This window comes from Delphinus delphis, chromosome 10 (genome assembly GCF_949987515.2).
Source record: "Delphinus delphis chromosome 10, mDelDel1.2, whole genome shotgun sequence".
NCBI lineage: Eukaryota > Metazoa > Chordata > Mammalia > Artiodactyla > Delphinidae > Delphinus > Delphinus delphis.
The window spans coordinates 58,889,046-58,902,136 of NC_082692.2; the positions used below are offsets into that span (position 1 = coordinate 58,889,046).

General features: G+C 51.2%; 1 protein-coding gene across 5 annotated transcripts in view; it reads right to left on the reverse strand.

Moving 5' to 3' along the window:
- Positions 1-283: 283 nt before the first annotated feature.
- Positions 284-13,091, reverse strand: part of TRAK1 (trafficking kinesin protein 1) — a 101,299-nt gene continuing 88,491 nt past the window's right edge. For 3 of the 5 annotated variants that reach the window (XM_060022277.1, XM_060022276.1, XM_060022278.1), the window contains 2 exons: positions 6,268-6,370; positions 284-3,119 (listed from right to left, as the gene is read on the reverse strand). In XM_060022277.1, the coding sequence (XP_059878260.1) occupies positions 2,321-3,119; positions 6,268-6,370 (902 nt within the window). In that variant the 3' untranslated portion in view covers positions 284-2,320. Of the gene's footprint in view, positions 3,120-6,267; positions 6,371-8,558; positions 8,630-8,840; positions 11,116-13,091 lie in introns of those variants that run through there. The other 2 variants (XM_060022281.1, XM_060022280.1) reach the window with 2 other exon arrangements.

The window sequence follows — 13,091 nt, forward strand, 5'->3', positions numbered from 1 at the left end:
AAATTTGGAATTAACTTAAAGGTCCACGGGGGTGTGTATGTATTCACAGTGGGCATGTGCACGTGGTGGAGTAGTATGCAGCCCTGAAAAGTGAGAAAGAGCTTCGGGTTCTGATTGGAAGGTTATCTAAGGGAACGTATTACATTAAAAGAAAGGTGGGTTACGACAGAAGTATATGACTTTCGTTTCAGTTCCCCCAAGAGCTGCATACCTTCAAGTCTTTCATAGAGATTGTCTCCTCAATGAAAAGAACAAAATACAAATCAGAATAGCAGTGTGCTTTCCATCATTTGAACTTATTTTATTGGTACTCACTAGCAAATAAAATTTAATTGTTGATTTTGGATGCATTACAACACACTTTTTGGTAGTGGGTGCACAATGTTGATCATTTATTAACTATACTAAATACTGCAACCTCCGAATTGTTGATTTTTACACGGGTATTTCCTTTATGATGATGGGTGGCCCCTCTCTCTGAATACATAAAATGGTCCGTTCCATCCATGGTTTTCATATTCCTTTGTTATTCTACCTACGGCTTTAAAATACATTCAAATAAAAAGATATAAGTTCCTTGCAGTGAGTGCACACATACCACAGCGAGGAGCGTTGAAAACACAATTAACCAACACCCTCGTGTTCAGAGAATAAATAGCATGAAATTATGGGACCAAAGCTTGCTCCTGGGGACTTTCTCGAAGTATCTTCAGTGGACGTAAGGTCACACTCACTCAACTGAAAGATACGTCTTTTGCCAAGGGTGGCGGGAGGAGGGTAATGGGGGGTGCAAATGACAATTTCATTTTCCTATGGTGCTATCCTTCCATAAATGTCTGGAAGAAATGGCCACAGAGCACCGTGATATGCAGTGCAGTCCTCAGATCAGAATAAATAAATGACCTGCTTGGATTGGAAAGCCGCAGGCGCACCGTGACCGAGCTGGAGAGGACAGAAGATGTTTGTTTAAAATACAGCACACACAAATAATAAATAAAAGCTTGAAACTGAGTCAGTGACAGCGATGGGACCAGACTCCCTGTCCGTTCATGGTTCTTCTCACAACACCTCTACCTTTTCCTAAGGATAAAAAGTGGCACAAGGACACAAAGGGCTTTTGGGGACCGCTCTGTTCTGAAACAAGAGGGCAAAACGTGTTCTGAGGGCATCGAACGGCTGCAGAAGAAGACCACAGACATGAAAGCAGGCTCACCAGTCTAGGGTCCAGGACAAGGACCAGAACGAGAGGACCGCCAAAGCCTCATTTCTCTGTGAACCAGTCTGGTGTTACCTTTGGCCATGGTTCTTCTCTTTTACTGTTGACAAAATTTCATCCACCACCTTTCCCCAACCCCCTCTCCTTATGATCCTATTGTTAAAATCACCTTGGTCTTAATTTGGTTGTGACACTGGGTCCCAGAAATAAGCTGCTATCTCATGAGCGGCTTGGTGTGTCTGAAACTTGTATTTTGGTGTCACAGAACCACAGAGAGAACATTCACTGCGACTTCCCATCTAGTACCATTACTTCCCTGCATATATTAAAAAAAAAAAAAGAAAAAGAAAACAAATCACACAGAACACACAGGGGCTGCCAAACGGGGCAGCAGGAGTGTAAATACATTCTCTTTCAGGTCAGACGTCTGGCCCGACGGTGGATTACAAAACACGGAGGGATGAATTCAGGTTGAAGGCATGAGAAGAAAAAGTCACAGCTCAAGAAAAGAAGCGACCGTCCGTTGGGGCCGAGCCGTGATGGTCTTGAAGAAGCTGGGACCCAAGAAAGAAAGAACAGCTCTCCCATCGTGAAAGCTACAGCAGCTGCACGTGGCAGCGGACGGAGGCCCCTTACGCTCTTACAGGGAGGGTGAGACGAGGTGCCCAGTGACACCAGGCGGCACAGCCACTGTGCTACGTGACAGCTCAGGATGTGTGGCTCCGGCAGCCAGCCACTTCACTGGTTTCCTATCCATGGGATAAGAACGCACGTGGGGGTTTCAACGCTTCTCAAAGGAAAGGAGGAAAGACACCGGGCTGCCCCTGCCCCCGGCCAGCACAGGCCAAGTCCTCAAGAGAGCGATGTCGGTGCTGGGGTGCTTCCCGTGGGATTCGAAGGAAGGGCGGGGCAGATACAGGTCTCCAAGTCCTATGTACACATTATACAGAGTCTCCACTCTGCCCCCATTAGGCACGAGGTTGATTTGTCTAGCTCAGGAGGGGATGGGCAGAGGAGAGCAGAGGAAGCGTGCGCAGTGAAGGGGGAGGGGAGGGAGGGGAGAGCAAGACTGGTTTCCTCTAGGGGAAGGGCCTTCTCCCAGCCTCACCGTAAGCTAGTTTGTTTGGGGAGTTTAGCACCCATCAAGATGCCCGAGGTGAGCGTCACGGGGGCTTTCATCTGCATGCTGGACCCCACCATGGTGGGGAAGCTGCGGTTCCGTCGGATGCCACTGTTGAGCTGGAGCCCGCCGATGGCACTGGTGACAGTGGGGCATCCAAGGGGCAGGCCCTCAGGTACCAGGCCTCCGGGGACAAGGGCCTGCGTGGGGCCCGGGGGCCCACAGAGGAGAGGTCCCTGGTCCTCAGTCAAGGTGGGGACGTGGGCTCGCCCCGAGTTCACCACTTTGGCCACACCAAACCTCCTAACTTTGTCCACGAGGTTAAGGTTGGAGACAGACACATCGGTCTGGCTTTCGCTGCTCCGGACAGCCTTCTTCTCCCTCACCTCCCTCAGGATGGAGCTGGCTGGCTTGGAAGCCAGGAAGTTGTCGTAGGGAGGGCTCGTGCACTTGAACTCGAAGGAGGGCGGGGAAGACATGGGCGACTGCATAGGCGAGTTGGGCGGGGTGGAGGGGATCACGGCCATCCTGGGGGTGTAGGAGTGCAGGAGAGAGCCCCGGCCGGCCCTGTCCCAGCTCTGGGGGTCGTAGACAGCCGCGGAAATGCCCCGCTCCTTCAGCAGCCACACCAGCCCCAGGGATGTGCTCATGGTGGTTGTGGACTCACGGACGTTAGTGAAGGATTCGGCCAGGCTCAGTCTCCGCGGAGTGCACGGCGTGGCCACCGGCGTGGACTTCAAGTGGCTGCTGCTGCCACAAGCTGGAGTCGGGGCCGAGTTAAGGCTGATAAGAAAAGACAGGTCATTGATCAGAAAACGCCCGTGAGCACCAAGGAAGCAGTCCGTGGCCAGCCGCCTGCAGGGGTGCAGCGCAGGCCTAGGACATGCTAAGGGGACTCCCCCAGCCCAGGCTCCCCAGGTGCCTCTTTCCATGTCTGCTTTTCCTCTCACCAAAGGGGCCATGGATTCCCCGAAGTGGGGACGTGGTTTAAGTTAAGGAAGCTGCATGTGATTTCCCTCTTTCAGCCCTAGAGGGTGGGTACAACTGCCCCCTTTGCAGGTGAGGGAACTGAGGCTCAGCTTAGGTGACTTACTCAACGTCACACTCAGCTACTCAGTGGAAGACCCTGGATTTAAACACAAGTCTGAGTGACCCCAAAGATAAGGGGAGGAAGGCCTTCAGCAGAGAGGCTTTCTGTCCCTACCAAATTTACTCAGATTCCTGCCCTCCTTCCCAGTAGCCGCTTCCCTGAGGCAAGACGTTAACCAGGGCTACGGGATATGGGAGTTTATCCTGGGAATGGCCGAAGCAGGTGGGACATCTCGGTGGAGGACCCTAGGACCTCTAGTCCTTCTCCCGTGGGTGCCCAAGTCCACCTTGATGAGTGGAGTTATTGGGACAGAGCGAGCCACGTCACGTATTATCAGATCTTCATCTATGGAACCACCTAGAAAAAGGCCCACTGGGTGTATGAAACCTGGTTACTAAAGGAAAAGTGGAAAGATTCGTCTACTCATGTCATGCTGACTGAGGACCCACTATGTTGCAAAAGCTGGTATCCAGCAGTGAGGGAGTTAGGGCAGAAGGTGTAACAGAGGGGCAGCAGCGGGGAATGCACTGCTGTCTGCCTGAAAACCAGGAGAGATCCACTTTTAACAACTGCTTCAGGGATGGAGTGAGGCCACCCAGGCACAGAGGCCCTGAGCTGCTGCTGGATGAGCAATTGAGCGGCACAGAAAACACATCCCTCCTGACGGTCTCATGAGATCTGCCCTGGCACCTGCCTAAGGACGCAGCAGGGGCTGCAGGTGCCCCCGGGAACAGGCAGCTGGGTGGTCCGTGGGAGCCGGGGGATAGAGCCCTCTCTCCCCAGCCTGACAGGGGACAGGCCACATACCTTGGACAAAGCACCAACTTAGGGAAAGGGGAGGAAGGGGATGGGCTCTGGAGCAGGTCCTTGGAATGAGTGGAGCAGGGCCCCCTCCTGCAGGAGGGACAGGTCAAGGGCAAGTACAAGCGGAGGCATCACTTGACTGCACACTCAGGTGACCTCACCACTGGCCAGTCTGCACAGGGTGAGGAACCCAGAACAGGCCTGTCTCACACAAGCTCGGGACTGGGGATGCTGGTGGGTCGGGAGTACTCAGAGGAACATGGGATTAGAAACCACAGCAGATTCCTAAGGTTAAAAGGTGGATTCTTCAAAAGGCACAGGTGGGGCTTCCCTGTTGGTGCAGTGGTTGAGAGTCCGCCTGCCGATGCAGGGGACGCGGGTTCGTGCCCCGGTCCAGGAAGATCCCACATGCCGTGGGGCGGCTGGGCCTGTGAGCCATGGCCGCTGAGTCTGCGCGTCTGGAGCCTGTGCTCCACAACGGGAGAGGCCACAACAGTGAGAGGCCCGCGTGCCGCAAAAAAAAAAAAAAAAAAAAAAAAAGGCACAGGTGGAATTCTACAAAATTGATCTACAAGCAATAGAGGGCCCCCCAAAAATCTGGACTTAAAATCTTGTTCACAGAGCCATTCCTAGGGAGATTCTCTATTTTGTTTCAAGCTGCCATTCTTTCAAACTCAGGTAAAAAGCCTTTTCTTACTACTGACTTCTCAGGCTTTTTCATCCCTGACGAGGCCAGAAGGACTTAGAGAAGAAGGCAGGAGTGTGGTGCCGAGTCCTACGGCTACAGTCAGAAGGGCACCAGGATGCCAGCCTCTCCCAGGGCGAAGCTCTGTCCAGTGGTTTTAAACACGATCTCTTCAAACATAAAGCTGAGGGATAGGGAAGCCGGGTTCTCCAGAGGCAGGAAGGGAGACGGAGAGACAAGCTAAAATTTCGAGGTCCCCTTCCGGTGAGAACCTCGGTTAGACCTGTATTAGTGCTGGCACTCGGAGTGACTGGGGCATTTAGACAGGTTAGGGGTATCCGTTGTCAAGGCCGAGTTAGCCAGGCACAATCAGAGACACATCCACGCCTACATCGTGGGTTAGTGGCGGCCACGCGTGCACACACAGCTCCTTCACGGGGCCCTGCTGGTGGTGTTCTCACCCCCTGCCTCGCCCGCGGGCTCACTCTCTGCCCTACATCTGCTCTCAGCTCAACGGGGCCTGGGGCTGCTTCGTCGTCCTCCTCACATGACCTGCGGAGAATTATTCATCATTGAAGGTGCTCCTTGGGGCAGCTGCTCCCTCCGAGCTGGCCCTGCTCGCCTCTCTCCCGTAAGTTACCTTCCACTCACCCTGCCACCTCGTACCACAGAGAAATCAGCTGATGGGGTCACGCTACCACGTTGGCGGAGACCATTTTCCCTTTTACTGGAAGCTCTGAAATCCAGCCAGCAGACTGCCCCCCCCCCGCCCCGCCCAGGCCATACAAGTCCTCTCGTCCTATGGTACCAACTCTTATCACTTCTCGGAGGTGCCCAAGGGAAATGGACCACGCTGGGCATGTGGTTCCATTCAAGTTTTATCATTTCGGTCATTACAGGGTGGCTGTGATGCATGGCCCCCGGGGCCATCGCCAGAGGCATAAGTGCTACCACAGGGCTCAGTAACTCCATTCCGTGAAAGAACACGTTCTACTGACAAACTTCGGGGCAAAAAGCCAACAACTTGGCCTTAGGGGCTGTGGTAGTGCCCTAAACTTCAGCTGGTTGAGAAGGGACGTAAGAATCTTCCACGGCCAATAAAAGAGCAACTAAAAGTGGGTCCAGGTCTCTCTATCTGTGCTGGATCTGAATCAATAGGGGTCTTGATTCAAAAAGAAAGAAAGAAAGAAAAAAAGATGGGACTCAGAACAGGCCAGTGCTTAGGAGATGCTTCCACTGGCTAGGGGTAGATTTGAAGGAGCCTCTCTACTTTGGCTTTCCTCAACGTTAAGTCTCACAGGGAGTGTCTCAACCTCACCCCACCCTGCCCACCCCCCGGCCGGGTCCCTTACCTTGGTGTGACCCGCGTGAGCTCGTCTGAAGGGTGCAGGATGCGACAGGTGGTGAAGGTGAAGGTGGAGTTTGTCTGTGACATGCACTTCCCAGGGTGGTGGGCTAAATTGGGGAGGGGGGGGGGAGGGAGGAACAAAATAATAGTCCTTGCATCCAAGTACACCCATGAGAAAAGTCAAAATCCCGCATGACCCTGGACAGATGCAAGAAGCGATGGGCTACCTTGTGAACTGGATCTGGGCGAGGAAGGTGAAACGCAAATGTTCTGGATCGAAGGTGGTCCCTCAAAAATAACCACACTTTTGAGCACTGGTGTGCAGAGCATCGAATTCCAGCTTCCAACCCAGTCCAGACAGGGTTTCCCATCAGCGTTCTTTGGCCAGTAGTGGATCCAGTTTGAAGGGCTAATGGGCCCTTGGGGGTAAATTTGGGTTCCCTCCTCAGAGGTCCAAATCGGCTTCCTTCTTTTGTTGCTTTACTTTTCTTTTCATTGGCAAGTAGGTGCCAAACTCTGCCAAGGGGAGGGGAGAGGTGCAGGGCAGGGAGGGGCACTCGCGCCTGGGAACAGGGCAAGGCTCACGGGCTCCCTTTTCTGTTTACACAAAAAGGGGCTTGAGGAAGCTGGCTCCACTACTGTCTAACTGTGGTCGACAGGGAGGGAGATGGGGCCTCAGCTGCCTCAGCAACAACGTGGCAGGAGTCCCAGGGCCTGGGTTCTCCGTGGGGCTGAAGTCCCAGGACCTGGGCTGGGCTGACACACAGCGGTGCAAAGCAGCACCAGTCCCCCTGGGCTGCTTTCTTGCCATCTCTAAGGATGTCTGGTTTCTGATGAAAATGAGACAGAACAAGTCGTCCTCAACTTATTTCCTCTGAAAGCTCCAAAGAGTTGTTAAGGCAGCTGAAAGACTAAGATCTGGAGCGAAGTAAATCACAGAAGCGTTAGGACCATGCACCAGAAAGCCGGCAGGGGATAAGGAGGAACAGAGTCTACAGGAGACATCATGATTGTAGAGGTCATCCTCATTCATAACTCAAATGTAAAAAAAGAAGAGAGAAAAAAAGGAAAAATGATGCTGCTCCCAATAGCATGCAAGGTGAGGTCTGGGTCGGCCCCCCCTCCCTACCCACTCCACCCCTGCAGCCTCTCAGCCCCCAGAGACCTCCTTGGGAGACAACGGATTAGGATATCGGAGGCCATGAGCACGCTGAAGATTCGAAAGGCTGGAACTAGAATCTTCTAGCTCTTTATGGCAAGTTTTCTCTCGGATTTGACAAAAAGGAAAAGGAAAACAAACCAGAAGAGATCGGTGCCCCGAACCTACAGATCCACACACGGGTGATTGTATCTTAAAACAAAAAGAAAAGAAAAGAAAAAACTAGAACCCAGATGAAACAAACGAACAAAAACATATTGGAGACACGCAAATTGAAGGCAGGCAGGACACAGCCAAGGCACAAAAATGGTGGCGGTGACTCAGGAGCTACGCAAGGCTGGTTTCCCCTGATTATTGTGGTCCAATCCATGTCTTTTTGTCAAGGAAGGCTCCCGTGGCCCCTGGCATGGCAGCCAGCACCACGGCCACAAGAGCAAACTCTCAGTCACTGGGAGCTCCAGGCAAAGCAGGAGGGGGGTGGAAAACACACGTAAAAATAGCCTTTATGCATCTTTGTTTCTCAAGCAAAAAAGTAATGGTTTAGGAACTCAGATAATTGAGAAATGACTGCAAGCAAAACAAAAATGTTAGAAGCTATGAAGAAAAGGCAACCAACCAATCACGATTCTCTGATTGCAATAAGGTCTAGAAGCAAAAGCAACAAAAAACCTGAGAAAAGCATTCCGAATAACAGGCGTGAGGGGTTATTTGGGAGGGAGGAAAGAAAAGTGCAGTAAGTAGAAGTAATTAAGACAGAACAGTTGAAAGAGAGAGAACATTTTTTTAAAAAATCAAACAAAAGCAAGGCTTGATTTAAACTTAGAAGTGTACCCCATTTAAATAAATACATGGCCAGAATATCAAATCAAAAGGTCACACATGTTCACTTTCTCCACCCCATTACATATCGGATCTTCAATCGCAACAGTTAGTGTGAGATGGACATTTTAGAGAGACAGTTGCATCAGCAGAAGCAAAACCCATCTTATTGCAAATGGGTTTTGGGAATAGGAAAAGGCTGCTAAAATTCAGAGGTCATCATTCCCCAGAAGCGATGGACAGCTTTAGAAGACCAAGGAAAATCAACAACAAGGATCAAAAGTGCCAAAGCCAGAGGTTCGGCCCCTCCGCAATACCACTGGGACGCCTGGACCGGCCAGCTCTCCGAGTCACCACTGCCCACCGGGCCGCTGCAGCATCTCCCTTCCTTGGGACACAACACAGAGACAGTGAGTCACCCGAGGCTCCTTGAGCTGCTGGGGGCTGATTCCTACAGTTCTGTGAACAGGAGAGAGCAAATTCCCAAAGCAAGAGGCACTGACAGAGTCCTCTAGGCAGGGAGCAGGGGCTCAGTGGGAGCGCTCACTACTGCAGTCACCACTGCACCCCAAAGCCCTGCCTTAGGTGCTGTGGGTTAACCGCATGCTGCTCGCCTGGGGCCTCCAAGGACAGGGGTTTTGGATTTAATGTTCTGACTTCCTACTTAAATCCTCATTCCTTTTCTCGGTCTGACTGGAGGACTGCAGTGCTGTGAGCCAAAAGTATTAACACTGACAAGTACTTTCATCAAGTATTTTATTTAGGAATGAACTTGCATTTCACCCCCTCAAAAGACCCTAACCTTTATTATTTTTCTTTGTTCCTCCCGCCGTGGGTTCTGAAACTGGTACAAAATTCTCATCTGTCAAAGAGAACCTTTAAACTTAATTAATCCTTGATTATTCAAGACCGTCTACGTTGGTGAACTGCCTACAGGTAGCTACCGTGTAGATTTTTTGTTCTTTAAAATGTGCCACGCAAGCACACACCCTTCAGCTGAGGTGGGGTCTCGGAGGGCTGTATAAGGAGGACAGTGCCCCTGCCCACCTGCACTCTGACCGACCCTGGTGTGCTTTCTGCCCAGAGCAGGTGCACTTGGTAAATGGCTCTGACTGGCTGTGCTCCTCTGGGGGCACATGGTGCCTGGTACGGACTGGAACATTGGGTGCTTGGGACCTTGCTGCCGCAGCCAGTCGTGAGGGAGCCCTGGCCCAGCCCTGAGTCTCCAGTGAGTTGGGGCTTCCTTCTTGGATGCCCTGAAGCCCACGCTGGGGATTATCTGCAAGTGCGCTACCCAGACCAGGTTGACTGCTGCTTGGGGGAAGGCTCGGGTCTCCAGGGAAGATGGGCAGGAAAGCCCAGTGCTCTCCTCACAGCCCAGGGATCCAATGGTGAGAAGAGGAAAGAAACACGGATAAGGTTGGGTATACCGGCAGGGACCTGCAGGGTGACCGGGCTTTGCAGCCTGGCCGTCCACGTGATGAGATCTGTTCACACGAGCTCATACATGTCGGTCAATTGGAACGATGCTTTCCTTCCCCCACCCACAGGGAAGGCCAGGCTGGGAATGTGCCGGGGAGACCAGAAACTTCTCTCTCTAAAGGCCATCGTAGCATCGTCCTTAAAAGAACCCTCCCGGGAACCCACACAGCTGTCAGGACGCAGCTGCACCTACTGAACTCTATGGGGAGCTGGGACCTACACACACACACACACACACACACACACACACACACACACACACGGCTTCCAAGGGGATCTCTGAGGACAGAGGAATGCTGGCCATGCTACACATCCAAGCTATTTTTTGGCTTACAGAAGTAACTTATTAAAATATTTTCTTTAAAATGGCAAACCCATCCCAAAATCTTGGAAAAAGGGGTTTTATCTTTGTGACATACTGAGAGCCTTCCAGATTCTTTTCCCTCTCTTCATGGGAAGTGGCCAACTTGTGTAAAATAAACAAAATGCCTTGACCTTTTTCCCCTTTTCTTCATTTGAACATGTCGCGTGAAGCTACCATCACACGACTTGGATCTGCTCTGCCATTTCTATAAACTCATTCACCAACACACACACACACACACACACACACACACACACTCCCCCCACCTCCTTTAATTCTAGTAGCTGCCACCACAGCAACAGTGGCATCCACCGGCCGACCTTTTCTGTCCAAGAAAAAACAAACCTATTGAAAGTAAAAGCATTGTCCATCCAGCTTAAAGGCATGGCTTGAAAGCTCTGCAAACATCAGCACTTTTTTTTTTTCATCTTTTTACCAGCTTCTAATGACTTTGTCGTTTTTGCTCAAGGAGTAACCACAGTGGAGGTGGGACGCGTATCTTTGCCTGTCAGCTACATGCCCTTTTTTTTTTTTTTTAAAGCAATGTTTTAGAATTCTTCCTAAAAAACTAAACTCTCAGGGCATAGAAAAATGCTCTAAAGACTTTTTCTATCACTTCTTTATATAACTCTGCATGTGAATTTTTCTGGAAAAAAAAGTTCTATGATGAGTCCATGTGGGAAAAACTCCATAAAACCACTGTTTGCCGTGTGCTTCATCATTTACATAAATGCTGTTTCGGATTAATGTGGCTTTAACAAGTGTTTGTCTCTGGGGGGGTAGGGAATCAAGGGCAGTTTCAGATACAGCAGTACAGCTTCTTTTCCTTTTTTAAAAATAAAAGTGAGGGCTTCCCTGGTGGCGCAGTGGTTGAGAGTCCGCCTGCCGATGCAGGGGACACGGGTTTGTGCCCCGGTCTGGGAGGATCCCACATGTCGCGGAGCTGCTGGGCCCGTGAGCCATGGCCGCTGGGCCCGCGCGTCTGGTGCCTTTGCTCCGCAACGGGAGAGGCCACAACAGTGAGAGGCCTACATACCGCAAAAAAAATAAATAAATAAATAAATAAAAGTGATATTAAACTACACAGTATTACAAGATGACATTTTTAAGCCCTTAGTTCCAGGCTTAACATGGGCCTGTGACTCTTTCTCTCTGCTTCTTAAGCATTTCTTTTATACAGCCCCTGTCTGGTCCTGCAGCTCTAGGGACCCCTGAGTCCCCGATGCAGACATCCAGCCCATAGGCACTGGGGAGGTTTCTAGCACAGAGATTGTGAACCACATCACAAGATCTCTTCCTGGTTTCTGTACACCTTGTGTTTCCTGCAAAATTTTTAAAAATAAGAAGTCTACTTGTCCCCCTACACCAAGCTGTCTACTCTGTTTCATCTAAAAAGCGACTTAACAGAGGAACAATCTCACGGAATGGCAAAGAGAGGACCAGAAATTCCCTCAGGTGGCCCTTGGGGTATCTTCAGGAGATAAAATGACTTAAAAAAAAAAAAAGATATATTTTTGCCTGCGGCAGGTCTTAGTTGCAGCACGCAGGATCATTGTTGAGGCATGCAGCATCTTAATTGTGGTGCCCGGGCTTCTCTCTAGTTGTGGCGTGTAGGTTTTCTCTTCTTTAGTTGTGGCGTGCAGGCTCCAGGGTGCATGGGCTCTGTAGCTGTGGCCCACCGGTTCCAGAGCACATGGGCTCTGTAGTTTGCGGCACGCAGGCTCTAGCTGAGGCGCGTGAACTCAGTAGTTGTGGCACGCCAGCTTAGTTGCCCCGCGGCATGTGGGATCTTAGTTCCCTGACCAGGGATCGAACCCATGTCCCCTCCATTGCAGGGTGGATTCTTTACCACTGGACCACCAGGAAGGTCCCCAAATCACTTTTTAGAACGCCGTTAAAATATCAAAAGGGCAAACGCAAGAGTCTCTTTGGATTCTTCGGATGCCAACAAAGCTGGACCCTGCGCCCTCTGCCTTCATGTCCGTCCTGTGGCAAACACCAACAGGTGCGGGGAGCGGGCCTGGCTAAGCGGCCGCAAGTCCATCATCCAGCTAGTGCTACCAGAGCCTGTTCAAGAGCGTACTTCTCCCGTGCGTCAATAGGCGGCGCAACTGGACAACTCACCGGAACCTCAACCCGCACCCACGTGCTACCTCAAGGGCCCTCCGCTTCAGAAGAGGCATTGTGCAAACAAACGCCCACTCAACAATCCAAGTGGGTGCCCCTTGGAGCACGGCAGTGCCCTCGTATGGTTTTCAGAGGTGAGGTTCCATAGAAAAAGCGACTCCAGCAAGCGGGCTTGTGCTGGAAATGTTAAGCAGGGTTGACTCCGTGCTGTTTGGGACGAGTCAATTATGTGATTCTTCATTCATTTCTCACTTTGGGCTGCACTGGCCTGGTTCCGGTTTACTATACATTTTGATGCAAGAGCACAGGGCTTCCTCAGCATCTCCTAACACAGGAGGGTGAGAGCAGACCCCAGCTTTGTCCGTAATAACCAAACTCCTGTCACTGCTACACAGCAGGGTGGGGTTGAAAAGTCTTCTCATTAGAGTGGGATCTCTTTGTCAACTCCCTGGGTGGAGATAAGAAGGAACCTTCCCAGAGGGTCTGTGAATCGAATGTATCAGACTTTCCCTTCTACATTCATCAGGTCCTCACGGCCAACGTTCCCTCACAAGCCCCTTTGGGTCCTGCTTCTGCAGTGGGACTGACAGTGCGACAGGATGCCCACCCGGGGCTTTGCTCACACCAGCCCCTGCCCCAGAGGAGGCTGGAGTGATACTCAGTTCCTCGAGCTTTCTGTCTGCCTCCTTTCATCCACCAGCTGTTCCCTTCTCTTCACGTAACCTCTCCTGAACAGAGCCTGGACCTGCGTATCAAATAAGCAAGCTACAAAAGAAGATAGTTCCTGGCTTTTGCTTCTGGGGGCCCAAGTGCTGCAGCTTCAGGGATTTTCAAGGGCACTTTTGACCAAATGTGATTTTTGCCTTCAACGCTCAGC